Here is a 13,522-nt window from a genome sequence, read left to right on the forward strand (position 1 = left end):
GGTAAGGTAAGAAGAGAGGTAAGAATCAAATTTATTTCGTGGTTACTCTGAGAAAAGGTAAAAGGAGAAGGCAGAGAAAACTTCCTTCACAATGTTAGGTCAGGTTGTAATGTTTAAAAAATAAAAGATTTCCCAGATATCTATTAATAAAGACTACTCTATCTTGTGTTCCCACAGCAGCTAAGCCTGTTTCTATTCCTTTAATTACACTAAGCTATATAAGCTCATCATCTGAAACATAATGCTAACTGATAATTAGTTTGGCCAATGAAAACATATTTTATAGGAAAATATTATACTAGTAATAATAGAAAAAATGTTTCTTCAAGAATATGATTAACTCTAATATTTCTTAGACCTTATTTCAAAAATAGATAATTCATTTTTCTCATTTCATTTTAAGCTTTAAAAAACTTTTTACAGAAACACTTAGATAGAAAAAATGACAAAGATTATACAGTTTCAGTTTGTAAAGGGCTGATAATGTGTGGATTAGCAAATTTTGGAGAAAAAATGACACTCTCTCTACTTGCCACATTTCAGTATAAGTCAAATTTAATTAGTTGAGTTATGAAGCAACATCAAATATTATTTTGCTGCACTATTAGGCATGAAATGTCTTTATGGGATTATTGTAAGCCTAGCTTTCATTTAACAGCTTGTCACCCTTAAGAAGTGCTTTAGGAGATAGCAACATGTAGAAAAATTCAGTGGGGCTAAAACCCAACAGACAACTGAGAGGAACTCACGCTCACAGGAACAGTTGAAACTCCAGTCTGCCCAGACACTCATGTTACTTGATAATTTCTCACACACTGTGCATGGAGTTAGTTTTTACAGGCAAATATACAGCCTTTAAAGAAACATAAACAGAACTCCATTAGTTTGCCAAAGATCACACTCACCTCAGTAGGCCCTGCCTTTAAAAGTAAGCTTACCATTTAGGAATCCACTGCTTGGTCAATTAATTTTAAATCTCTAGCCTCATTTAAAATTGGGCATTGAGCTCTTCAGAGGAGTAAATTCATATCAGGTTTACCTGGTTTTAATCTTATTACTCCTCAAAAGATCCACTTAAAATCTTATTTCACTGTTGAAATTGTGTAATATTTTAGAATACTAGAGGTAATCCTTGGAGGAGGGCATAAAAAATGATAGGTTTTCTGTAAGTTACCTAATGGTTTTTCAAATACTATTAAGTGCTCTGGTACATTTTGGAGTACCATACTGGTGAACTCAATGTTCTGACACCCCTCAAGTACTTCTGTAAGTAAGAGCTAAGGTATTTCCAGTTCAATGAAGAATTTCAGGGATAGTGATGCAGTAGAAACAAATCCTAACAGGGATAGGGAGTATGGGTTACACAATTGAAACTGAACATTCTAAAGGCCTTTCTCCGACATTATTACTGATGAGGAGCATGACAGTCAGTCTTTGCAAACTTTAAATTTACAGGGAAAAAGTGATATTTCTTAGAAATATTTAGTCTCATTATTAACCATCTTTCTGAGAGAGATCCGAAACAGTCATCATGTTCTCAGAGGATGATCTCATCCCAGAATGTGGGGATGAAAGTATCAGAAAGAACAGGATATAAATAATCTTCCTTATGGTGAGTCAACAAGTGTAGCTTGTTATGAGCTACTGTGAAATACATTTGTGTTTAGATATCCGTGTCTCCGCAGGGGGCAGATGACTCAGTGATTTTCAAATTCTGCTCTGCCAGAAGAGTTTCAGGTAGGCTTCAGGGGCTTGTAGGGGAAGGATGGAGAGAGGTGCCAAAGGGCAGGCATGGAAAGGGGCAATTAGGATGGGGGACACATTTTCTGGGCAGAGGTATTCCAGTCTCTCCCCTTCAGTCCTCCCGAACCAAAGGAGGACTGCCAAACTGGGTTTCCACACAGGGTTTTATTCAACATATTTCTGCTATTAAAAATAGTGAAAACCTTCTAGTTAACCATGGCATATTGAGCACAAGTATCTACTCTCACTTCTGAAATCCTACTAAAATAATATTAAAGAAAAAAAAGAAGGTATAAATCTACATGGACAAAGAAAAAGGAAATGGAAACAACAGCACACAAGAGATTTTGATGAAATTTTAGAAGATAATATGCAGATGGGTGGGGAGTATTTGACTTAACTACCTCAATCTACCATGTGCCCACAGGGGAGGCTGGTAGAGGAAGCACACGCATTTCTACTGCAGAATCCTGGAAATGCTCAGATACAGATGAAAGTAGGGGAGTGAAGTAGGACTGAACACAAAGAAAGATTGATTTAACACCTGAAAGGACCCTCTTGCCCTGCTGTCTGCCCTGACCACCTGTGGCCTGGCAGAATCAGGAAATTTACTGTCTTAAGAGGTTGAGACTGGAGCATGCTCAGGCACAGCTGAGGTGGCAAAGAGGTGCTTTACTGAAATCAAGGAAATTAAGTAAAATTTTATATGCTACGGTTCGTATCTTTCCCCTGCTAGAGTCTTAAAACATAGGCAGCCAGGTTTAAAATGCCTCAAGATGAGGTTGGAGGGTTTCTCTCAGTTGCAATTCATAGCCCAAGAGAAAAGATCCCTAGATACTTTCAATTAGATGCATCCCAATGAAAGAGCTGTGTCCTTATTCGGCCATTCTATAGTGAAGTTCACCACTCATTTATTCAATAGATATTTAGTGATTATGTATTAGATACTATTTTAGGCAATGGTTACAGTGGTGAACAAAATAGAGACGAAGTCTTGCTCTCTTAGAGCTTATGTGTTAGAGCTAGAGAAAGACAGAACAAAGTATATATACTACAATGTTAGGTAGTACTAAGCTCCCCCCACCGCCACACAAAAATGAATCAGGGTAAGAAGATAAGCAGGATAAGACCGGACAAAGTGATGGGTACAAGAGGGTTTACTTTTAATAGGGTGGTCAGGGAAGGGCTCTCTAAGGAGATGATGCATGCCAAGTAGCCCCAACCATAGTTTATAAACAGCTTTTAGTATCTTATACTTAGTTACTGGTGGGCAGAAAGCAAAACAAATAAAAAGTAAACTCAAAAAAAGTCATGATGGACAAGAGAACATTTTAAACAACTTAATTAAAATTAATACTTTCAGTGAAATGAGAAAATATCATGCCAACAATTTTGAAAACAAACAAAATGACATATTCCTAGAAAAATACAAGTCATCAGACTGATCTAAGGAAATAAAAAGTATGTATAATATTATAACCACTTAAGAAATGGAAGCTGTTGTTAAAGCAAATGCACAAAGTAAACACCAGGCCCAGAGAGAAATGAGTCCTACCAAACTTTATAGAAACAGATCATAAAAATATTATGTAAACTTTTCTTACACAATATGAAAGAGAATAGTTCCCAATCCATTTTTAAGCCAGCATAACCCTGATACTAAAACCAAGCAAAAATGTCAGAAGAATATAATAGATCCATGTCAATCATGAATATAAACCTAATAATCCTAAACAAAATGTTATAAATAAAATATGAATTTTATTTATAATTATTTACTCATATTTTATTTATAATATTAGTATCTGTAAAAATATAATACTCCAACAGTATCTGAAAAAGTAGAATACTCCCTAACCAGTTTAGGTTTAGACTGGGTATGCTAGCATGGTTTAATATTTTGAAAATCTATAAATGTAATTCATTAATTCATATAATAGAGTAACAGAGTGAAATTGTACTTTTTCTTCACCTGAACAGATGAAGAAAAAGCATGTGATAAAGTTAAACACCCATTCATGATAAAAATTCTTTGTAAGTTATAACTGGAAAGGAACATCATCTTAGATGATGTTAAAGAAAACAAAATTAACATCATCTCAAATGGGAAAACAGCAGAAACATTTCATTTGATATAAGAAATTAGCTAAGGATTCCAACTACCACTATTTCCAATCCTCACTGTATTAGGGTACCTAGCCAATCCAATAAGACAAAGAAAGAAACCAGAAGCATGAGAATTGAAAATGAATAAATAAAGCTGCCATTATTTGTAGATAATATAATTCTTTAAAAATCCCAGGGAATCTACAGACAACTTTATTAGAAATAATAGGAGAGTGGAGAAGTAATAGGAGCAATAACAAAGCAGTTGGATATAATACTAGTATACAAAGTAAATCACATTTCTGTTCACCAGCAGCAAATGAGAAAGCATTACTGAAGAGAATTTAAGATATCAGAATAGCAAGTATCTAGAAATAAATATAACAAAAGATGTGTAATATGTCTCAATGGGAAATTATAAAACCTTATTAAGAAATATCTAATAAGATCTAAATAAAGGGAGAGACAGACCATATTCATGGATAGAAAGACAATGAGAAAATGTAATGCTTCCTAAATTGGTCTATAGAATCAATGCAATTACAGTCAAAATTCCAAGACAGTATTTTGTTGAACTTGATTATATTATTTGAAGTTTATGTGGAGGAATAAAAAAAGCCGTAACAGGCAGCATACTTCTGAAGAAAAAGAATAACAAAAAGGACTTTCCTGTCCAGATATCAGGACTTGTTTTGAAGCTATTGTAATTAAGACTATAGTTTTGCTGTTGAGATAGAAACAATAATAAAATAGAACATATTTCCATTAACATACAGTATATATGGGAGTAGTCTATAAGATCAGTGAGTAAAAGAGGGATTGTTCAATAAATATGATTAAAAAATGGTCATTTATAAGGAAAACAATCAAATTTGACTTCTCCATATCATATCAAGAAATCAACTTTTGACTGATTGCAGACTTTTAAAAACTCAACACTTTTGACTCTTGGTAGGAAATCTAATGAATGTCTATTGGATCTTGGAGGAGAAGAAAATTTCTTACACAAGATACAGAAAGCCATTGACTAGAAAAGTTTGATAAAATTCAGTATAAAATTAACCTATAAAATTAAGAACTTATGGTCATAAAATACATATTAAAAAAGTGAAAAACAAGTTACAACCTGGGAAGTGATATATGCAATACATACAGTGTATTAAGGATTAGTATCATGACTGAAGAACTTCGATAAGTTGATGAGAAAAGCATAAGGAATCCAACAGCAATTTGGCATAGGACCCAAACAGATATTTCACAGAAGAGAAAACAAATACGGCTAATATACACAATAAAAATCATTTTACACCTATTCAATCCACAAAAACTTAAAAGGAATTGGCAATATCAAATGTTAGTAATGTTATGGATCCACAGGATCTCTGAAACATTGCTGGCAGGAGTATAACTTGTTGCAACCATGTTGGAAAACAGTTTGACATTATATTCTAAGTGTAAACAATCATGTATTTTCCTAGTAATTCCACTCCTAGGTATGCCCCAAAGAGAAACTCTTGCATATTTATAGCAGAAGACATATACAAGAATGTTGATACGTAGCATTGTTTACAAGAGCAAAACCTTTGAAACAATCCAATGCCCATTATCAGGAGAGTGGCCAAATAAATTGTGGCATATTCACACACTGGAATACAAATGCAGTACATGGGGAAAAGGAGGCAATTCTAATTTCAGGACAAAAAATAAAATTTCTCAAGTAACCATAGTTTACTACATGGTTCAGTGAGAATAATGCATAATCTTCACTTGATCTTAGCTAAAAGGCCGAGAAGCGATGAATAATGCATAATCTTAATAATGTAAACATTAAATAGCTATTAGACTCTAAATTGTGAAATTACTCTAAAGGAAGAATAGAAGAGATGACAGTCTTCGGGAGTGCTGTGAAAAAAGAGCTAAATCATATCTTTTTATAGTAGGTAGTCTGATGGTTAAAATAAGAACTAAGAAGATAAGCATTTTATTTAGAGATATGTAGGTAAATACCAGAAGAAACAGTTAAGGAGTAAAAAGTTATTTCTTCTGGAGAGTGGGACAAGGATAATATAAATATACCTGGAGTATACATATACACACACACACACACACAGATACACACACACACACATATATATGTATACATCCATATATACCTATGTATATACACAAATATATGGGTTATATATATATGTAAGTTACATATAGATTAACTAATATTAGCTAATATATATGTATGTTATATATAACCCTTATATATGTATATGCACACAGGTATATATATATGTGTGTGTGTGTGTGTGTGTGTGTATACATCAATCATTGATTTTCAAAACCAAAACCTCTCATTTGTAACATGGATATGACATTGCTGAACAGAGAGATTGGGCTTCTAAAAGAAGACATTTTGGCACTCTGGGAAATATTAGAGAGCAGTAGCAGAGATCTATAAGATGATATGGTCCAATGCTCTCATTTCACAAAAATGAAGAAAATGAGACATGGTAAAACTAAGTAAGTTGTTAAAGTTTCAAAATTAGAAGTGTACTAGGACTAATCCTCAGACCTCCAGGTTCCTAGGCCAAAGCGCCTTCTGCCACATCTGACTGGGAGGGGAAAGAGGTGCTCCTAAGGGAAAGGGGAGGGCTGACCATCCAGTTCTGGAGGGATGTGTAGGAACACAAAGGAATGTTCTGAGACAGAGCTGGCACCCAGCTGAGGAAGAGATGCTGGAACACTGTCTGGTGAAACTGGGCACTCTTGTCTTGATGTACTGATCTGCCTGCAGTGCCTCACATATAGGTGTATATGTGAGCATGTGTCTGCTTTCTGCTTTCTGAGTTTTGCTGATTTAGAGTCTCTCGGGATAAGATAGTAGTACAAACCTTACTGAAAGCCATATGGAATACAGATAGATATTTTAAAAATGCCTAGTTCCAGGCCTCACACGCAGACATGGAAGAAATATGTTGGTTAAATGGATGCATAAATACTATAATTTGTTTCCAACGCCTAGCTTAAGATGGTAAAACAACTGAGTATTTTAACAGAGTATATTTGCTTTTAGCCCAAAGGAAGACTGAGAGGAAACAGACATTTGGGGAGTGAGGGGAGACCATGAGAATGCTGATAGGTCATCAGTTACTATCATCTTAGTAAAAACATTCTACATGCTTTCATCACTTGGAATACCCGTATTTGTAATGCCTAATTTTTCAGACTGTCTATACTTTCACTAATCAAAGTAGCCTATGGAATGGCAGCATGAATATCACAGATGGGCTTCATAGAAATGGAGGATCTTGAGCCCCACCTAGATCTACTGAATCAGAGTCTTCATTTTAACAAAATCCCCAGATGATTCATAAGCACATTAAAGTTTGAGAAACTCTGGCCTATAGCACTGTTTTTTGGATAAAATTATAATTTAAATATCTTACTTGGAATTAGAAGCTACGCAAATGACCAATCATATCCTGAAATAAACTATGATAAAGAGCAATGATATCCTGAAATAAATTAAGATAAAGAAAAACCACCAGAAGGACAGGTTAAGAACTGTAATAAACATCGAATGATCAAAGCGGGAATTGTATTTCTCAGTTACGAGTATTTATTGCAATCAAATGTGTCAGGGGGGTGATTCTGGGTGATCTGGGACTGCTTAATGGGAAATTTGGTAGTCTGCCACATGTCTCTAATCATAAGTCAGCTTGCTTAGGAGTGTGGCTTGATTCCTCTATCAGTGTACAAAATCAGTATTGTGGCTAGAAAAAAAATGGAATATAAAAATCTGACCTCAAGTAGCTGGGAAATGAGCCAATAATAACAATAACAACAAAGGAACCGACAAACAAGTGGGGAAGGGTCTGTCTAAAACCCAAATAAAGATGGCAGTATTATGTGAGGGGGGAAAAAAAACTACAGAAGATTTAAGGGCTTTTTAAAATTAGAATAGTCAAGTGACAAAATCCACCGTGTACATATCAGAAATTCAACTCAAAAGAACACTCACCGGGAGGAAAGGCTTGGCTTCCCACTTTTGCTACAGCTGGTATAAATTCCTGGGCCATCATCAAAGAAGCTTCCAAGTGCCAACTTCTGTCTGATAGACTCTCTCTCATTTTTCTGTGCCTAAAATTTCAAGAAAATAAAAAACGCTGATAAGTGGGCAGATATAGCACAACCACAGGCAGTCTAACTTGCTAAGTTTCTTAGAACTGTAACATTAGATGAAAAACAAATAAATAGGCTGCAGCACAAGAGCATTCGAATTATTAAAAGCTGAAATTTTACCAGTCTCTTCTGGCTTGAATTTCAGTTCTTCAGAGCTCATTCTAATCTCTAGTCTAAGTAATCATCATCATGGTGCTAAATGATTTTCATGAGGATAGAACTAGATTATTTGTCACGTAATCTTTCTTCTTCTTACCTGCTAGGTATAGGTAAAGTAGTGGAGGGCAAGTACTTTCTCCTGAATCAAATCACTTTGATCCCAAATGTGCCCTTTCCCTGATCTTGTCTTCTCTCTGCTTTACATGTCCCTTTAGCCAGCCCATTTTCTCTATGGCAAGAACAGTAATTCACTTCACCAACATGCAGCCTCTGGGAGCTGGCAGATGCCACAATAAGGCCAGAAGAGAATTCAGGACAAGACAGACATAGCACCTGCCTCCATGCAGCTTACAGTCTTGTTGGGGACTGTTGTTTCCGTTCAACGGCTAGCCTCATCTCACCAGGTTTTAGAATGTGAGAAACCTTGACAATAATGTCTGGAATAGCTGGAGAATTCTAGTTGGGCCCATCTGTTTCATATTTTGAAGGGAGGTCAGGTCAGTGTGCATAGAAAAAGGATTTGGTAAACTACACTACTGTGATCATTTGGATATGTTTACAATGCTTGGCTTCTCATTAAACGCCCCATAAAAACTCACCATGCTGAACTTTGAAACCCTTTAAACAACAGGGGAGAAGATTAAAAATGATTTCCTTGGTAAAAAATGAAACTACTACAAAAAACAAACAACATGAGTCAAAAATCCTGGGCTAAGGATGAAATTTTAGTTTTGTGAGATGACAAAGGCTTTGAGAAGTACCATTTTATGCACTGAGCGAGGGGTTGAAGACCACACTGAGCAAATTATATTACAAAATGCAGGTCATGTGACTGGGTGTGGCTACTAAAGGCTTGGTGATGCCTTCATTCTCCCAGTAGGAGGTTCTGGAGCATCACTGTGTCACAATGACAAAAATGCACAGCCTATGGGAAGGGCGCAATGAAAATAATTTCATTCCCAAGTGAAGGACAGTATACGATAGGTTAAGGCTGCTCTGTCTAATATGGTAGTTACTAGTCTCATGTGGCTATTTGCATTTCAACTTAAGAATTAATTAATTAATATTAAAAATTCAGCTCTTCGGGCACACTACCTCATTTCAAGAGCTCAACTATCACAGGTGGCTAGTGGATACTGTACTAGACAGCACAGAATAAAATACATGACAGCAAAGTACAGCTAAGACAGTGGTTCCCAAGATCCAGCTTCAACAGGCTGCATTAGAATGCCCCAGGCTCTAGTGTCAGATATTTAATTTCAACAGGTTTGAGAACTAGTTCAAAGAAATCTCATCTCTACTCTCCTTTTCTCTCACACTTTTTAATCCTTGGACACCATAAGCATTCTTTCTACTATACACACTTAGCGATTATCTCTGTCTATATATATAGCACCCCATTTTAGCATATATCAATGAAACTGCATCATACTAGGAGCTAGCGTGTGTGTGTGTGTGTGTGTGTGTGTGTGTATGTGCGTGTCTGTAGTACAGCCATAAGGTGAAAGACTACTTTTATACAGATTTTTTGTTTTTTTACAGATGTGAAAGACTGCTTTCATAGTTCTTATTTTTTGCTGGGCTAGCACAAAACCAAGCCTTAAGAAAGTAACCATAAGGTTATAGAGGGAAGCAAGAATGCCTTTTATTTCACTAACAACTTGCAACTGTACTGCTTGGAACCTTAATTAGGGCAAACCACCTTTCCGAATATGCAAGGCTGGCACTTGGGATGGTCCAGCCAAAACAGAATCACATCACTTGACACCTTTATTTAAAACAAGTTCATTTCAAATCCCTATATCTGCCAGGCAGATTTTGTACAGTCAGTGAACCTATTTCTCAATCCATATCACAGACAAAAGAGATTCTCACCAAAGTCCTCAACAGGCAGAAAACTGTTGAGTATGGCTGAATATCCAAATATAAAATCAGTAGATAGCAACATGAATTTTAATGATTAATGTTCAACAACATGCTGGCCTGACATTAGCCTAGGGTCTGAAACACGCTTCAAAGAAAACTCTTATCCCAGGGTATGAATGTGTGAATATACCCTTGATTCCATGTCTATCTTTCTTGATAAACTAGAGCTACAGATATTGGAGGAGACCTTAAAAATATTTCCATTTACATTAATTGCAGTTCTTTACACCTGAATACTTCACTAACAATTTAAAGAGGACTGTTTTATAATACACTCTCTTTCCCCCTCTCTCCTTCTCTGTCTGTCTCTGGATACCACTGAACAAATCAAGAAAAGCATAAAGAATATAAACATCACTCATAATCCCACCACTTAGAGAGTGATGACTGCTAACATTTTAGTATATTTCCTCCTAGTTTTTATCATATGTGTGCATTATTTTCCTTTTTATAAAGTTGAGATCATATTGTTTATTATATTTTCAGAATTGCCCTTGTATCACTTCAAATTCTTTAAAAACACAATTTTAAAATCTTTTAAAAATTTTTCCTCCAGAGCAGCCAGAAAGGAATAAAAACACAATCTTTAATGATTGCATATCATTCCATCCTATGGAGTTACCTTCTATGGTTAGCCACTTGAGTTGTGTCAAATTAAAAATAACATGGAAGTTAGCCTCTTTTTTTTTGGTGAGATGCAGTCTCGCTCTGTCGCCAGGCTGGAGTGCAGTGGCACCACTTCGGCTCACTGCAACCTTCGCCTCCTAGGTTCAAGCAATTCTCCTGCCTCCCGAGTAGCTGGGACTACAGGCTTGTGCCACTACGCTCAGCTAATTTTTGTATTTTTAGTAGAGACAGGGTTTCACCATGTTGGCCAGGATGGTCTCAATCTCTTGACCTCGTGATCCGCCTGCCTCAGCCTCCCAAAGTGCTGGGATTACAAGTGTGAGCCACCGTGCCCGGCCAGAAATTAGCCTCTTTACATAAATGCCTGCCCACATGTCTGATTATTTCCTCAGGATAAGTTCCTGGAAGTGGAATTAGCAGATCAGCTGAGTGTGAACATTTGTTGAAGCTCTTGACACATTTTGTCACATTGCTTTCGAAAAAAGCTGTTCCAATCCACATGCCCGCCAGCAATGTAAGAGGGTGCAGCTTTCACTACATCCTGGCTAACACTGAACATTTTCACTTAAAAAAAAAGTTTTTTAAAAAATTTGATAGGCAAAAAGTAATGTTTTTAAATTTTAATTTCTTTGATTACTAGTGAGAGTAAATATTTAAATGTTTTTAGTGACTGTACTTTCTTTTCTCTGAATTACTTATTCCTAGCTTTGCTTATTTTTCTACAAAGGTCTGAGAATTTTAAACATTTTATAGTAGAGTATTTGTCCTTTTGAGTTTCAACTGTAAATGTTATGTAGTTAAGTCAATAGCTTGCTTCCTCTGTCATGCTGTCAGTGGCTTTTGTGCTTGGAAAACTCTTCCCAGTCCAGAGGTAAAGGATCTCACTAGATGCTGGAAGATTAAATGAGAAAACTTAGGTAAATTACTTAGCAGCTGTACCTGACCTGTGGTAATGTAAATCTGTGATAGATGGTAGCATTGTTCATACTCCAACAATTTCTGCTTTGAATATGAGGAAACTGAGGGAGATGAAAGGTGACCATACTGTTAGGCAGGAGCAGTAGGATCGAAGTCCATGCTTTCTAATACCAGATCTTTCTGCTTTTTCACATCACTTTTCCACATTAAAGAGTAAGGTGTTCAGACTAATAATAATGGTGGGTACCACGTAGAGGATAAAATGTGGCACAGAGTTATGGGTCTACTTCTTCCCTGAGATGGATGTGATGTTTTCTCAGAAAAAGAGAAAACACTGGCAAAGCATACATACCATGGGCTAAATCATAACCACAAATATCCACAATACAAATATCTTCTCATCAGGACCACTCTCCTTACCATTACTGCTCAATCTGAACATTTAACAATGAGAACCTAATTTTCTTTCAGTTGCCCACATGTGTAAAATATATGTGTGTGTGGTTTCAAGGGCGGTTTGTTCTCTGAGGAATTACACCTGCAAGGCAAATATGTTTTCCACCAGCCCCCTCAATCCAGCCAAGCCCAACACGCTCCAGGGTGAGAAACAGACAAGGGTACAGGAAAAGGAAGAGGCTGACTCAAAACACCACTGTCTGGCTGCACTTATGACAGGCAGAGCCATGTCCACTCCTAAAACAGCCTTGGGAAATACCCTCATAAAACAAAAGTACAACATCTAAAATTGGTATTGCTAGCAAAAACAAAGGGCAACTGAGGAATAGGGCTCATCACCATCAGGCAGAAAAGCTATTCAACCCCAGATGAAAGCAAAAATGTGATTAGAAACTCACTGCTATTCGGCCCCAGGAAGTTTCCGTCCTCATCTGTCGCTAAATTCCTTACTGCCACCTGCAGTGCCTGAGCAGATGAGGCTCACAGTGACTTTCAATGACACCATGCAAGCCACCATGATCTTAAAACACAGACCACTGAGCACTTGTAGACTCTGAACACCAATGCTCAGCCTTTCCTGATGTGCCCTGTTCTACTGCAATTCCCCAGTCTGGACAAGAACAAAGAGGGGCATTCAGTAACGAAATAAAAAGCAAAACGTTCAGCATCGGTAGGTATCATCTATCTTCAAATCTAATATGTCCCCAGGACCTTTCCACACTTATTTTTGGCATATGGCATGGCCCCATCCCTTACACACCAAGATCATTCCTGCATCCCCTCCCCAGGTTCTGCCTTCCTGCCTCTGGCCCAGCCCATCTTAACCAGCAGCATTGTGGTGTCTCGGAAGCAAGAAGCCTTCAGCATGCTAATCTGCACGTAAATTTAGAAGCGGAAGATTGGGTGTTTTCTGCATTTTCAAAATCTATTTACTTGACAAACTGTATTTTTTTGTGGGAAAATCTGGGGGGCCTCTAGGGTTCTCAGGAACACACTTCAGGAAATAACATCCTAAACCTGAACCTAAAGCCATCTGGTGCTTAGGACACAACAAACAGCTGCTTCCTTCTAAGTCCTGCACAGATGATGAAACCCACAGAGCCGGAAAGGGCCTGTCAGACCAAGAGGAAGGGGCTCCTCAAACTCCCCTGAGGATGAATGGATTTAAGGAAACCTGGCCTAGGGAATCAGGGGATCCAGTAGATGAGAAAGGCACAGAGGTGGGAATAAAAGCAGATGTAAGATTTGGAGCAGGAACAGTTGTAGGCCTGGACAAGATTCAGTTGTGGGAAGGAGTGGGAGAAAGAAAAGTGTTTCCCCCAGTTTCCTGTCTTTCTGTTCTTCCCTGGATTGAGCTTCCCCTCCTCCCAGACGCATCTGTTTCTCACTTTTCACTCTTTGCCATGGGAACTGA

At 37.1% G+C, this 13,522-nt stretch overlaps 1 protein-coding gene across 5 annotated transcripts in view; it reads right to left on the reverse strand.

Annotated features, from left to right (window-relative positions):
* The window catches only part of LOC116463396 (schwannomin-interacting protein 1), a 131,347-nt gene that overhangs the window by 22,943 nt on the left and 94,882 nt on the right, over positions 1-13,522 (reverse strand). For 4 of the 5 annotated variants that reach the window (XM_032146481.2, XM_032146480.2, XM_032146484.2 and 1 more), the window contains one exon: positions 7,862-7,980. In XM_032146481.2, coding sequence (XP_032002372.1) covers positions 7,862-7,980 — 119 coding nt within the window. Of the gene's footprint in view, positions 1-7,857; positions 7,981-13,522 lie in introns of those variants that run through there. The other variant, XM_058434623.1, reaches the window with a different exon arrangement.

Source organism: Hylobates moloch, unplaced genomic scaffold (genome assembly GCF_009828535.3).
Source record: "Hylobates moloch isolate HMO894 unplaced genomic scaffold, HMol_V3 SCAFFOLD_35, whole genome shotgun sequence".
Taxonomy (NCBI): Eukaryota; Metazoa; Chordata; class Mammalia; order Primates; family Hylobatidae; genus Hylobates; species Hylobates moloch.